Source organism: Microcaecilia unicolor, chromosome 5 (genome assembly GCF_901765095.1).
Source record: "Microcaecilia unicolor chromosome 5, aMicUni1.1, whole genome shotgun sequence".
NCBI lineage: Eukaryota > Metazoa > Chordata > Amphibia > Gymnophiona > Siphonopidae > Microcaecilia > Microcaecilia unicolor.
Genome location: NC_044035.1, coordinates 120,071,583 through 120,087,004, shown reverse-complemented (window position 1 = coordinate 120,087,004; position 15,422 = coordinate 120,071,583). Strand labels below are relative to the sequence as shown.

At 46.4% G+C, this 15,422-nt stretch overlaps 1 protein-coding gene across 1 annotated transcript in view; it reads left to right on the top strand.

Moving 5' to 3' along the window:
• Positions 1 to 15,422, top strand: part of POLR3A (RNA polymerase III subunit A) — a 206,841-nt gene that overhangs the window by 108,473 nt on the left and 82,946 nt on the right. Inside the window, exon 18 of the mRNA XM_030203237.1 lies at positions 10,351 to 10,469. Coding sequence (XP_030059097.1) covers positions 10,351 to 10,469 — 119 coding nt within the window. The remainder of the gene's footprint in view (positions 1 to 10,350; positions 10,470 to 15,422) is intronic.

The window sequence follows — 15,422 nt, the reverse complement described above, 5'->3', positions numbered from 1 at the left end:
GAGGCATTTTAGTGACTGGTTTTTTGACCGTGAAGATTATACACCCCGTAAAATAGAGGGGCAGTTCTTTGCCCCTTGTCATTTTTATTTTCTACTACAGGTACCTAGGGCTAGCATTCCAGAACATCTGAGGAACAGCTTGCTGCTGACATCTTTGCGGTCCCTTTGGAAAGACCTGATGGGTATTTGGGGCCTGTCGAACAATACGTCGGATATGTTACCCATATGTGGAAATTTATCTTTTCAGCCTGGGATGGATAATAGGACATTTCAGGTTTGGGGACACTTAGGCATTAGTCGTTTGGAGCATCTGTTAAATAAGCAAGGGATGCTGTTAAATCTGGGAGCTTTAGGTATCGGTTATGATATGAACAACATTTTTGCCTATCATCAAATAACACACTATGTGAGGTCCTTAGACTTGGAAGCTTTGAGAGACAGGCATTGTCATCGGATGAGACAATTCCTGGAAAGAGAGGGAACGGATCGATTTTCAGTCTCGAAGTTGTTTAAGTTATTGGGGAAGCTGCCACTTAAGAAGGACAGAGAGTCAATTAGAATGCATTGGGCTAGAGACTTAGCTAGGCCGGGATTATCCTTGGATTTTGATATACTGATTTCTCGGATTCCGGAGATGACCAGTAATGCGGGCCTCCGTGAATGCCAATACCGAATTCTTCATAGAGCATAACTCACAAAAACCCAGCTTTTTCGGATGGGAGGGGTGGAAGACCCGTTGTGTGAAAAATGTGGGAGATTGCCAGGCTCTCTATTCCACTGTTTGTGGGAATGCTTTCAGGTACAGCATTTTTGGAAAGCTGTTTTACAGTATTTGTCATTTTTACTGGGCTCTAAAATTGTGTGCTCTCCGATGGGTGTACTGCTGGATAGACATGAGGTCTTTGTCTTACAGATCACATCTGGGAGGCATCTGGTCCGTAAGGCCTGTATGATGGGTAAGAGGTTGCTACTTTGTCAATGGGTAGGCAGTACTCTCCCGGACTTCTGGCACTGGAGAAATAGATTTCATGAGCTGATGCTTTGTGAATGTCGGGGAGTAAGAGGCTCCTCTAGGAAGAGAGAGACTTTCTTGGACATTTGGGGCCCATACATTCAGTCGCTACATACAAGAGGTAGAAGTCTGGTACTAAATTTCCTTTGATCTTGAAGAAGGAGGGCATAGGACATAGGTTGGTTTCTCTTGAAGATACCTTAGGGGGGGGTTGGAAGGGGGGAAGGGAGGAGGGGGTAGGTACAGTATAGAGGGAAGGGAGGCTTCTGGGGGTAGGACAGAGATAGTGGCACCACACGGATGCGATGTGATTCTCCTGCTTAGCGGATGATACATTGTTGATCGGCAGAATTATAGTATAAGGCGGGGAAGAAATGACATTAGTGGAGCAATGAAATACCAAACCAAGACCACGGAATGTTATCAGCAGTCTACATTTTATTTTTCCAAAAAGTTTTGTTGAAGAATGCCCAGGTTGCTACTTGATACATTTCACAGTTAATGTATAGATTTCCTGACAATAGTTATGTACAGCATATTTGCATATATATGCCAAAGTTAATCAATATATTAATATGGAAAATGGGGGAGGGGAAAGTTGGGGGGGATGGGGGAAACAAAAGAAAATGTTGATGATAGCAGTTTAGCTGTATTAGTACAAGTTTTAAATGCTTAGTATCAAAGTTCTACCGATTGGCATGGAATTGTTTCATGTATGCATTTATCAATAAAAAAATTATTAAACTCTAAATATAATTATAGGATGGTGATCCAGGAACTTTTTTTGGCTCTGGATTGGTGGCATGGTCTGACTCATACCTGTCTGGGACAAGTAGCTGTTTGAAAAATAACGATGTTATCTAAATTCCTGTACCTATGCCAGACCCTCCTGGTGTCAATACCAAAGCAAGTACTTGGTAATTTACAGCAAAAGCTCTTTCAATACATCTGGAAGAGATGATCTCCATAGGTGTCCAAGTGGGTTTTGGTTCAGAGGCGTGGTGGGGGAGGATTGGGTGTTCCAGACTTGCGCCAGTATTATTGGGCTGCACAGCTTAGATCTCTGATGGTGTGGGGAATGGCTTCTCCTATGCCATGGGTGTGGTTGGAGGGGGCGTTTCTTGTTTGCTACTTTTCTGGACTGCCCTGGCGCTCCCTGGGTGATGGAGAGTTCAGAATCCTGTCATATAGAACTCCTTGGCCATCTGGGTCCGTTGGTATCGCATATTGCTTAAGGGCAGAGGGATGTCACATTGTACTCCACTCGCTGTTGTGGTCCACCTTATTGAGGATTAACCTAAACATGCGTTTAAGACTTGGGAACAGAAGGGGTTGTTCCACATTGGTCAGCTCTACAGGGAGGGTGATATTCTCTCCTCCTGTTTCGACCTCCAGCGTACTTATCTAGATAGTAAGGATTTTTTAAATGTATCTACAACTTAGACATTTAATCTCTCAAGTAAGGCTTACAAAGGGATTTTACAGGCCCCTTCTACCGCCTTTGAAGATCTTTTAGCTAAGAGCTTACGGCAACCGAAGACAATTTCCTCTATTTATGATCTTTTGTCTCAATCTAACCCTTAGGCGAAAACATACTAAATGAGACAATGAGAGCTTGATCTTGGCTGAGATATTTCTCCACAGGAATGGGAGGGAGCCTACCGAACTATGTTTCATATTTCTATATTGGCTAATTTGCAGGAAAATAGGGTGAAATCACTGTATAGATGGTACAGGGCACCAGCAACCATTGCTCGCTTTATTCCCACTCGGGGAAATTTTGTAGGGGTTGTGGTGGGCTAGTTACTTATTTCTATGTATGGTGGGATTGCCCATCCATGAATATCTTTCTCCGAGGACAAGCAGGCTGCTTGTTCTCACTGATGGGTTGACGTCCTCGGCACCCCCCTCCCTCGGAAAGTTTACTAGCAAAGGCCTTTGCTAGTCCTCGCGCGCCCATGCGCACCGCGCATGCGCGGCCGTCTTCCCGCCCGAAACCGGCTCGAGCCGGCCAGTCTTCTTTCGTCCGCACTCGGTATGGTCGTGTTACGCCGTTCGTGCCCCAGAGAGTCGACCTCGCGCGTCCTTTTCGACGTGTTTTTGTCCTTTTTTCCTTGAAAAAGTTCGGGAAGCGCTCCGGTAGTGTTCCGGAAGACCCTTTCGGGTTTTCTGCCCTTCCCGTATTTCTCAGTTTTTGCCCCGTAAGTTTTCTTTCGTTGTCGGGGTAGGCCTCTTTTGGCCTCGGTCGAGATTTTTCTCCCTCTAAATTTTGGTGCTTCAATTTTCGCCATTTCGGCTTTTGATTTCGCCGGCGTGATTTTTCCGCCCATGACATCGAAGCCTTCCAGCGGCTTCAAGAAGTGCACCCAGTGCGCCCGGGTAATCTCGCTCACTGATAGGCACTCTGCGTGTCTTCAGTGTCTAGGGGCCCAGCACCGCCCTCAGAACTGCAGTCTGTGTTCCCTGTTACAAAGGCGGACTCAGGTAGCGAGATTAGCCCAGTGGAACGTTTTGTTCTCGGGCTCTTCGTCGGCATCGGCACCGGAGGCATCGAGTGCATCGACGTCGTCAGCGTCCGGACCATCTTCCTTGGCTGCCGCTCCATCGACTGCATCGAGGCATCGGACCTCTGCATCGGCGCCGAGGCATCGGGCGACTGTATCGACGTCGGTGGTACCGAGACTTCGTCTGCTGATGTCGTCGGACTGAGGTGCATCGTCAGGAGTGCAGGTGAGGGCTGTCCATTCCCCTGCTGGTGGCGGTGAGCCTTCGGGTGGGTCTCCCCCTACCCTGAGGGCTCCTGCGGTACAGCCCCCCCGAGATCGACCCTCTTCGGTCTCGGCCCCGAGGAAGCGACGGATGGATTCTACGTCCTCCTCGTCGGTGCCGGGGAGCTCCGGTGACATGCTTCGGAAGAAGTCGAAGAAGCATCGACACCGGTCTCCTCCCCATGTCGGCACCGAGAGCTCTGGGTCGCCGAGGGATTCGGCACCCAGCAGGCATCGGCACCGAGAGGACCGCTCACCCTCTGTTCAGGAGGTGTCGACGCGCTCCACTCTGGACAGCCCGGAACAGCCTCCTCGCCCGGAACAGGTTCTGGCGTCGACGCCTGCATCGGCCTCTCAGCCTTTCTCTGCAGCCGCTCTAAACGAGAGCCTCCGGGCCGTTCTCCCAGAGATTCTGGGAGAGCTGTTGCGCCCTACCCCTCCGGTACCGGCGGTGCTTGCGCCTCCGGTACCGTCGAGCGTGGCGCCGGCTGGCCCATCGCCCAGGTTGAGGTCCCCGACGTCGGTACCGCGTGCGGTGCCGACCGCGGCCACCTCCCAGGAAGGCTCCCCGACTACGTCGGCGGAGGGAGCTTCGCCGATGCGGGCGAGGGAGTCTACCTCTCGACGCCCCCACCGTGGACGGGGTTCCACCGAGTCGAGCAGGGCGAGGTTGCAGACACAGGTTCGTGAACTTGTGTCTGACACCGAGGGTGAGGCCTCGTGGGAGGAAGAGGAGGACCCCAGATATTTCTCTGACGAGGAGTCTGAGGGTCTTCCTTCTGATCCCACTCCCTCTCCTGAGAGACAGCTTTCTCCTCCCGAGAGTCTGTCTTTTGCTTCCTTTGTCCGGGAGATGTCTACGGCCATCCCCTTCCCGGTGGTTGTGGAGGACGAGCCCAGGGCTGAAATGTTTGAGCTCCTGGACTATCCTTCTCCACCTAAGGAAGCGTCCACTGTTCCCTTGCACCATGTCCTGAAAAAGACATTGCTTGCGAACTGGACCAAGCCACTAAGTAATCCCCACATTCCCAAGAAGATTGAGTCCCAGTACCGGATCCATGGGGACCCAGAGCTGATGCGCACTCAGTTGCCTCATGACTCTGGAGTTGTGGATCTGGCCCTAAAGAAGGCTAAGAGTTCTAGAGAGCATGCTTCGGCGCCCCTGGGCAAAGACCCTAGAACCTTAGACTCCTTTGGGAGGAAGGCCTACCATTCTTCTATGCTCGTGGCCAAGATCCAGTCTTACCAGCTCTAAACGAGCATACACATGCGGAACAATGTGCGGCAGTTGGCGGGCTTGGTTGATGCTCTTCCCCCTGAGCAAGCCAAGCTTTTTCAGGAGGTGGTCAGGCAGCTGAAGGCGTGCAGAAAATTCCTGGCCAGAGGAGTTTATGACACTTTTGATGTTGCGTCCAGGGCCGCTGCTCAAGGTGTGGTGATGGGCAGGCTCTCATGGCTGCGTGCCGCCGACCTGGAGAATAGACTCCAGCAGCGGATTGCGGACTCGCCTTGCCGTGCGGACAACATTTTTGGAGAAAAAGTCGAGCAGGTGGTAGAGTCTCTCCACCAGCGGGACACCGCATTCGACAAGTTCTCCCGCCGGCAGCCTTCAGCCTCTACCTCTACAGGTAGAAGATTTTTCGGGGGAAGGAAGACTGGTCCCTATGCTTCTGGTAAGCGTAGGTACAATGCTCCTTCCCGACAGCCTGCGGCCCAGGCTAAGCCCCAGCACGCTCGCTCTCGTCAGCAGCGTGCGCCTCAGCAAGGCCCCGCGGCTCCCCAGCAAAAGCAAGGGGCGAGCTTTTGACTGGCTCCAGCAGAGCATAGCCGACATCCAAGTGTCCGTGCCGGGCGACCTGCCGGTCGGGGGGAGGTTGAAAGCTTTTCACCAAAGGTGGCCTCTCATAACCTCCGATCAGTGGGTTCTCCAAATAGTCCGGCAAGGATACACCCTCAATTTGGCATCAAAACCTCCAAATTGTCCACCGGGGGCTCAGTCTTACAGCTTCCAACACAAGCAGGTACTTGTAGAGGAACTCTCCGCCCTTCTCAGCGCCAATGCGGTCGAGCCCGTGCCATCCGGGCAAGAAGGGCTGGGATTCTATTCCAGGTACTTCCTTGTGGAAAAGAAAACAGGGGGGATGCGTCCCATCCTAGACCTAAGGGCCCTGAACAAATATCTCGTAAAAGAAAAGTTCAGGATGCTTTCCCTGGGCACCCTTCTCCCCATGATTCAGCAAAACGATTGGCTATGCTCTCTGGACTTGAAGGATGCCTACACACACATCCCGATACTGCCAGCTCACAGACAGTATCTGCGATTTCAGTTGGGCACACGCCACTTCCAGTACTGTGTGCTACCCTTTGGGCTCGCCTCTGCGCCCAGGGTGTTCACAAAGTGCCTAGCTGTGGTAGCAGCGGCACTTCGCAGGCTGGGGGTGCACGTGTTCCCATATCTTGACGATTGGCTGGTGAAGAACACATCCGAGGCAGGAGCCCTGCAGTCCATGCAGATGACTATTCGCCTCCTGGAGCTACTGGAGTTTGTGATAAATTACCCAAAGTCCCATCTTCTCCCAGTGCAGAAACTCGAATTCATAGGAGCCCTGCTGGATTCTCGGACGGCTCGCGCCTATCTCCCAGAGGCGAGGGCCAACAACTTGTTGTCCCTCGTCTCGCGGGTGCGTGCGTCCCAGCAGATCACAGCTCGGCAGATGTTGAGATTGCTGGGCCACATGGCCTCCACAGTTCATGTGACTCCCATGGCCCGCCTTCACATGAGATCTGCTCAATGGACCCTAGCCTCCCAGTGGTATCAGGCCGCTGGGGGTCTAGAGGACGTGATCCACCTGTCCACGAGTTTTCTCAAATCCCTGTATTGGTGGACGATTTTCTCCAATTTGACTCTGGGACATCCCTTCCAAATTCCTCAGCCACAAAAAGTGCTGACCACGGATGCGTCTCTCCTGGGATGGGGAGCTCATGTCGATGGGCTTCACACCCAAGGAAGTTGGTCCCTCCAAGAACGCGATCTACAGATCAATCTTCTGGAGTTGCGAGCGATCTGGAACGCTCTGAAGGCTTTCAGAGATCGGCTGTCCCACCAAATTATCCAAATTCAGACAGACAACCAGGTTGCCATGTACTATGTCAACAAGCAGGGGGGCACCGGATCTCGCCCCCTGTGTCAGGAAGCCGTCAGCATGTGGCTCTGGGCTCGCCGTCAAGGCATGGTGCTCCAAGCCACATATCTGGCAGGCGTAAACAACAGTCTGGCCGACAGACTGAGCAGGATTATGCAACCTCACGAATGGTCGCTCAACTCCCGAGTGGTGCGCCAGATCTTCCAAGCGTGGGGCACCCCCTTGGTGGATCTCTTCGCATCTCGAGCGAACCACAAAGTCCCTCAGTTCTGTTCCAGGCTTCAGGCCCCCGGCAGACTGGCATCGGATGCCTTCCTCCTGGATTGGGGGGAGGGCCTGCTGTATGCTTATCCTCCCATTCCTCTGGTGGGGAAGACTTTGTTGAAACTCAAGCAAGACCAAGGCACCATGATTCTGATTGCTCCTTTTTGGCCGCGTCAGATCTGGTTCCCTCTTCTTCTGGAGTTATCCTCCGAAGAACCGTGGAGATTGGAGTGTTTTCCGACCCTCATCACGCAGGACGAAGGGGCTCTTCTGCATCCCAACCTCCGGTCCCTGGCTCTCACGGCCTGGATGTTGAGAGCGTAGACTTTGCCTCTTTGGGTCTGTCAGAGGGTGTCTCCCGCATCTTGCTTGCTTCCAGGAAAGACTCCACTAAGAGAAGTTACTTCTTCCATTGGAGGAGGTTTGCCGTCTGGTGTGACAGCAAGGCCCTAGATCCTCACTCTTGTCCTACACAGACCCTGCTTGAATACCTTCTGCACTTGTCTGAGTCTGGTCTCAAGACCAACTCTGTAAGGGTTCACCTTAGTGCAATCAGTGCATACCATTACCGTGTGGAAGGTAAGCCGATCTCAGGACAGCCTTTAGTTGTTCGCTTCATGAGAGGTTTGCTTTTGTCAAAGCCCCCTGTCAAGCCTCCTACAGTGTCATGGGATCTCAATGTCGTTCTCACCCAGCTGATGAAACCTCCTTTTGAGCCACTGAATTCCTGCCATCTGAAGTACTTGACCTGGAAGGTCATTTTCTTGGTGGCAGTTACTTCAGCTCGTAGAGTCAGTGAGCTTCAGGCCCTGGTAGCCCAGGCCCCGTACACCAAATTTCATCATAACAGAGTAGTCCTCCGCACTCACCCTAAGTTCCTGCCAAAGGTTGTGTCGGAGTTCCATCTGAACCAGTCAATTGTCTTGCCAACATTTTTTCCCCGTCCTCATTCCTGCCCTGCTGAACGTCAGCTGCACACATTGGACTGCAAGAGAGCATTGGCCTTCTACCTGGAGCGGACACAGCCCACCACACAGTCCGCCCAATTGTTTGTTTCTTTTGACCCCAATAGGAGGGGAGTGGCTGTAGGGAAACGCACCATATCCAATTGGCTAGCAGATTGCATTTCCTTCACTTACGCCCAGGCGGGGCTGGCTCTTGAGGGTCATGTCACGGCTCATAATGTTAGAGCCATGGCTGCGTCGGTAGCCCACTTGAAGTCAGCCTCCATTGAAGAAATTTGCAAAGCTGCGACGTGGTCATCTGTCCACACATTCACATCTCGTTACTGCCTGCAGCAGGATACCCGACGCGACAGTCGGTTCGGGCAGTCAGTTCTTCAGAACCTGTTTGGGCTTTAGGATCCAACTCCACCCCCCGAGGGCCCTGTTTGTTCTGTTCCAGGCTGCACTCTCAGTTAGTTGGTAAATTTTTTAGGTCAATCTCATTAATGTCCTCGCCGTTGCGAGGCCCAATTGACCATGGTTGTTGTTTTGAGTGAGCCTGGGGGCTAGGGATACCCCATCAGTGAGAACAAGCAGCCTGCTTGTCCTCGGAGAAAGCGAATGCTACATACCTGTAGAAGGTATTCTCCGAGGACAGCAGGCTGATTGTTCTCACAAACCCGCCCGCCTCCCCTTTGGAGTTGAGTCTTCCCTTGAAGTGTATTGTCTTGCTACATACTGGACTGGCCGGCTCGAGCCGGTTTCGGGCGGGAAGACGGCCGCGCATGCGCGGTGCGCATGGGCGCGCGAGGACTAGCAAAGGCCTTTGCTAGTAAACTTTCCGAGGGAGGGGGCTGCCGAGGACGTCAACCCATCAGTGAGAACAATCAGCCTGCTGTCCTCGGAGAATACCTTCTACAGGTATGTAGCATTCGCTTTTGGCTTAGATGGCATGGGTCTTCTCCACTATGTTTAGTGTTCCCATCCAACCCTGCTCTATTTTTGCTGCATGTGGTGCCTAGTTCTCTTCCACAGGAAGTTGTGAAAGTGCTTCTCCCCTGTGTGGCTGTTATCCACAGAGAGGTGGCTAAATGCTAGAGATCTGTAACTTTACCACATGAGGCATGGCTTCGGAGTGCCTTGTGAGATGCCTTTTATCTCACCAAGTTGACGGTTCAAAAGAATTGACATCTAGTGGCTTTTCAAAGACAATGGGCACCTTTTCTTACCTGGTACCATACTGTTTCAGTATAATTTAGGATTTTTAGAATATGTTGTACACTGCACTGGGCTCAATACTTGATATGTTGCCCACTGCTTGACTATGTACTCTCTTCATTGGGGCACTCCTTGCCTATGTGAACTGCTGTGAGAGGTGGTGGGGGGAAGGTATAGGTTGGGTTGGGGATTGTGTCTTACTCTGGCAATTTTGTTGGTTATTATTGGTGTGGTTTTTGAAAATTAATTTTAAAAAGTTATTTAAAAAAATTTCCACCCCCATAGTGGACTTCCCTTGCCCAAGAAGTACATAGGGATGCTACTATAATTGAAAGAACAGAAACTAAGTAAATGTAGAGTGATAACACTTTGCACTAGTGCAAGTGTGCCTATTGACACTTGGCCCATCCACCCATCTACAACTAACAACTTGACCTGATTTTGCATGATATTCAGCGCAATTAGTTAGACAGTAAGTTTGTCTTTTCCAATTTTTGTACTTACTGGTACGTACGATTTCAGCCTGTTCAAGTAGGTTTAAAACGAGTTCAGCCAGCTCAAAATGTATGCATTATTCTTCTTGTTTTAAAGTGAAGTAGGTCTCCAGTGGCTGTCTTTAAACTGAATTGCTGCCCAGCTTGGTTTGTAGTACCAATTTGTTTACTGTTTGGGCTGCATAGAGCTATATGAAAATAAGATACTAGTTTGAATAAATGCAATGCAGTGATATTGCTGCTGTTCAGGAATATCTAAGAAGCTACCTTACCTTGTTTAGTGCCCTCAAATGTATGTCAGGCACATGATTGCCTTGTGAACTGCCTTGACCTGCTTGCCAGATAAAGCGGTATAGCGATCGTTTATAATAAACATAAACATATTATGTACCTTGAGCTACTACTGAAAAAGGTGTGCGCAAAAAATCCAACTAAATAAATAAATGTAATTAAGTTGTCTGTGTTTATCCCTTAATTGGTCTTAAAGATTTACTGTTCTCTTTTCAGGTTCCTTCATTAACATCTCCCAGATGATTGCCTGTGTTGGACAGCAGGCTATCAGTGGCTCTCGAGTTCCCGATGGCTTTGAGAATAGGTCTTTGCCTCACTTTGAGAAGCATTCAAAGGTGAGTAAAAACATCAGACATCAGTTGTAAGTGAATATATGGTCTTGCAGCTAGACTTTTCATCAATTCCTTGAAGTCTCAAAATTCCATAGAGCAAATTCTTTTCTAAGAAGTTGATGGCTTTATTGAAATGTTAGGTAACGTTGACTTCTGGCTTCTTCATATTTAAAATTTAGATAGGATATTTAATCAGTGCGTGTTTTCTGCCTTGCGTCTGTTCCTAGTGAACCAATCTGGATCCTGTGAAAAATGTAAGGTAGATAATAGGGCATATTTTCAAAGCACTTTGGGAGGCTAAGTTCCATAGGTTTCTATGGAACTTTGGGAGGCTAAGTGCTTTGAAAATGAGCCTGAATATTAGCTACAATTATTGGCCAGATGGCAAGAGAATTGTAATGTTTAATATAGACATGAATCAGTAAGACTCACATTTTCTATTTTATGATTCATAGCTAAAATAGTTTTAAACCCTGTTTTAGAAACAAATCTAGTTTCGAGGGATTGCATATCCTGCATTTTTTTAAATAGAATACAATGTGAAACCATCTTTACAATAGCTATTTTTCTGCTTTATTGATCTTATTCCTTCAAAGACTGGGCTCATCTGCTTTCAGTTCCCCTTTAGCTTCCTCCAGCAGTTTTGTCGTTTTAGGCTAGATTAAATATTAATCTTCTAGGTTCTCTGATTCCCAGCTATGTATTGTTTTTCTGTTAAAACATTTAGCAAAACTACAAACTGCCTTGGAGAATGTAATTTGTCCACATCTCAAAATTGTAATATAGTGCGTTCTAAGGTTTTGTTCTTTTTTTTGGTTGTTTGTGTGGCTTTATTTATTTAGGGCTGTACCGAATATTCGTCTTTGATTTGATTTGGCCCCGAATAGTGCCCTGAATACATTATTCATATTCTACCAAAAAGCAATTTAAATTTGAATACTCCGGGGCTCCAAATCCTACTGAAATAAACACTTGATCTCTGATTTCACATTACTTCTTTTATTATTTGTTATGTTAAAGCTCAGTGCCAATTATTTGTATTCAGTGTTTGTATTCGATTGAATAATGTTTTTCATTATTCATATTCAGCCGAATAGTAAAACATGCTATTCGGTACAGCTCTAATTTTATTGTATTTAATACTTCAGTTATGAATAATCTTTGTAAATCATTTAGTCCTGTGTTTCATACCATATGCATACCATTCCAATAGGTTTGATTGGTATGTTGTATTTTTCTCTAAGGACAAGAAGGCTACAGTAGTCCGTACATGGTTAATGGTTTATTTGACATTTAATATATCGCTCTTTTATACGAAGTACATGTGGGTGACATCATCTGACGGAGCCCACAGGAGAATGCTATACAGTTTGTTCACAACTTTTTAGAGCATTGCATCTAGTTAGTTGCCATTTTTCCATGGAGCTGAACAGTTGCACTATCCTAGGGCCCCCTCTCCGCTTGCTTGAAAGATTTTCTTTGCTACAGTTTTTACTGACTCTGCCTTAACACTGTAAGTTCTGTCGCTATAATGCAGGGCCCTTCTCAATTCCCCTTAGTTATTTTTGGGCTTTTTAAAGTTTCCTTTATTTTCTGCAACCCACTCCAATCTCCTCGGGCTTTGAGTATCCGGCCAGGTGTAACAAGGCCATATCCATTACGGATTCTTATAATTGGTGCCTGCAATTCCTGGAACTCGAATACTTGTGTTCAAGGGTAACAGGGCCATTATCCATTAGGAATTCTTATAATTGGTGCCTGCAATTCGTGGAACTTGTCTCCTGTGTTCACAGATGTCAAGGAGGGGGAATCTGTGATTGAGAAAAGCAGCGTGAAGTTATTTTTGGCACAGTAAGTTCAGTCCATCGACACTGGCTTCAGAAGCACCGGTCTCGATAGCTTTCAGATCTGCATCAAGAGTGCATGTGCCACCTTTGATATCAATAGTAAACAAAACCCAAATATTTGGCTTGAATATTTAAAAACCAAATATTTAAAAACCAATCCAAAGCCAATAACTTATGAATCAGAAAGAGAATACTTAGGGGTCCTTTTACTAAGGTACGCTGAAAAATGGCCTGCGGTAGTGTAGATGCGTGTTTTGGGCGCGTGCAGAATTATTTTTTAGCGCACCTACAAAAAATGCCTTTTTTGGGGGGGGGAGGGGGCAAAAATGGATATGTGGCAAAATAAAAATTGCCACGTGTCCATTTTGGGTCTGAGACCTTACCACAGGCCATTGACCTAGCGGTAAGGTCTCATGTGGTAACCAGGTGGTAATGGTATATGCACATCAGAAAATAAAATATATTTTTCAGATGCGCACCAAAATTGAAATTACTGCAAGGGCCATGTAGTAACTGGGTGGTAACTCCAATTTGGCGTTCGTAGGCACCTACGTGGCTTAGTAAAAGGGCCCCATAATATTTTATAAGTGATGGTGGGTGTTCAGTAAATCAAGTCACATATCGAGACCTAAATTTTATGAACTGACCGTTAACGGTTCTTCATAACAGCTCATTTACATCATGGATCCCTCATAAATGGTGAAAAATAGTGAATATTGAGTGAAAATAATATATTTTTTAAAATTTATTTTATTTATTTTTAATACTATGTCCACTTCAAAATAAATGTTTCTTTTATAAATCAGCCACCAAAATATCAGAGCAGGACTTTACAAATTGAGACCCCTGTTTACAAAGCCGTGCTAGCGGCTGGCAGTGTGGGACTGCTGATGCAGTCCATTCACTTTGAATGAGCTGTGTTGGCAATGCCACGTGGCTTTATAAACAGGGGAGTGAGAGATTAATTCCAAAGCTGAAAAATAGCAGCACTTATCTTTAAATTACTGGCATCAGTTGTCCTACAGAGCCACCCCATTTCAAAGGTTCCTTATTCAGGGACATTTAATATTCAATGGCACAATAATGTCAGCTCAAACAGACTTCAAATATAGTTTGTTGGCTGAAACAAACATTATCTCAACATAAAAAAGAAACAATGCATATGGATGTCATGACATCATCTATCTTTTAAACAGCTTTCAGTATCAATTCCATATCAAGCTGCAACAATATGGACTGCCCTTCTTTCATCTGTGCACTCATTAACTAATTTTCATTAAGCAACTTAAGACTATTCTGTTCAAAAAATATGTGAACTAGCTTCTAATTTAGGTTTTGATTTGTATCATGTAAATTCTCAGATGTTGGTTTCTGGTACTCTTTTTCTGTGATCTACATGGAAGTGTGAAGGATATTGCAGAATAGAAGCCCCTAATGTAATGGAATTTATCTGAACAAACTTTATAAATAACATTCAAACAATCGCAGCCTACTCTATGAAAATCATTTAATCCTTGAGGTGTAACAGTTTGGAGCTTAAATATCCAATATTGTTCCCTTAATATCAAACAGACGATTGCCACCCTAATAAGAAATGGGCATCTGTATTTTATAACAAACCAAAAAAAAACAATCCCAACGATGTCTGCTTAGGACTCTAGTACTGGAAATCAAATAAATATGTTAAAGGAGTGCTATTGCTTCAGGAGGTCTTTGCACCATTACCACCAAGGCCTTTTGGGGTGGTTCTCTTCTGGTCATGCTCATAACCACCACCCTAGATCACTCACCACTCAGTTTTCCTCTGATGCTCATTATGAAGTGCATTTGTTTTCTAAAGCTCCAGCCTTGGCCACCTCCTTGATCATTGTGCCTTGTTTTGCAAATCATGTATATATAAAATTAACCAATCTCACTTGTGTCTTAGCTAAGACTATTAACCTTCTCTCATTATAGCCTTTGACCCAGGGAAGCCATAGTTTTAGGGAAATGATTATCTAAAACCACCTGATTATTGATTTGCTCCTTAGGGCCAATCATGAGTGCAAGGAATTTGAGGGAATGTGTTTTAATTTGACTGATAATAGTATCCTTATCAAACAGAAACTTAAAGACCTTAGAAATTTGTCTGCTAGCATTCATCACTCTACAGCAGGGAATAGGTTTTTTGTTTTGTTTTTTTGTCACATATATGATTGGTTTGCTAGCTGGCTGCCTAATATTGCCTGGCTTCTTGACCTCTTGCTTTCAGTAATGGGCTTCCTATGTGTGATTCTGGACCACACATTGTGAAGAACAAAATAACAAATAAATATAAAGCAGATTTATGAGTTCCATTGATAAACTATCCAGTTAAAATTCATACCAAGAAGCTTAGTTTAAAATTATCTGTCCATAGAACATTTATTCCTGAAACAGACAGCAGTGTTCTTATTGGAGAGCTATAGCTTTTTCCTAGCTATCGTTCCATGAGTGCTATTTCCATCTGTTTTCCTGATGGTTGATGCAGGTAACCTCAAATCAGTAGCAGCAAGAAGAGACCTGCATATCTTTGTGTTTAATACAGAGTTCTTTATGACCTCAACAATGATTTTCAGCTTTGCTGTTGGAGTGATCACAATACTGCCATACAAGACCTTCTTTGTTTTTTTAAAGATACAGGACTTGTTCAACTGCTTAAATCCTTCTTGCATGTTGTGGACCATGCAGTTAACATTATCATGCATAGCTGTTCCTCATCCTCAGCTGCCTATCTCGTATCTCCTGTCCCCTGACCCGATCCTATTTAATTTCACTGGTCTAGAAATGCCCTATTTATCCATTCTTTGTGGCTTCTATTCTAGGAATTTAACCACCCTTACATAGTAAATGATGGCAGATAAAGACCTGAACGGTCCATCCAGTCTGCCCAACAAGATAAACTCATTTACATGGTATGTGATACTTTATATGTATACCCAAGTTTGATTTGTCACTGCCGTTCTCAGGGCACAGACCGTAAAAGTCTGCCCAGCACTGTTCCTGTACTAAAAGTTCTGAAGCTAACGTCGCAGCCCCTTAAAATTTACACTCCAGCCCATCCATATCTATTCAGTCATGATCAGGGCAC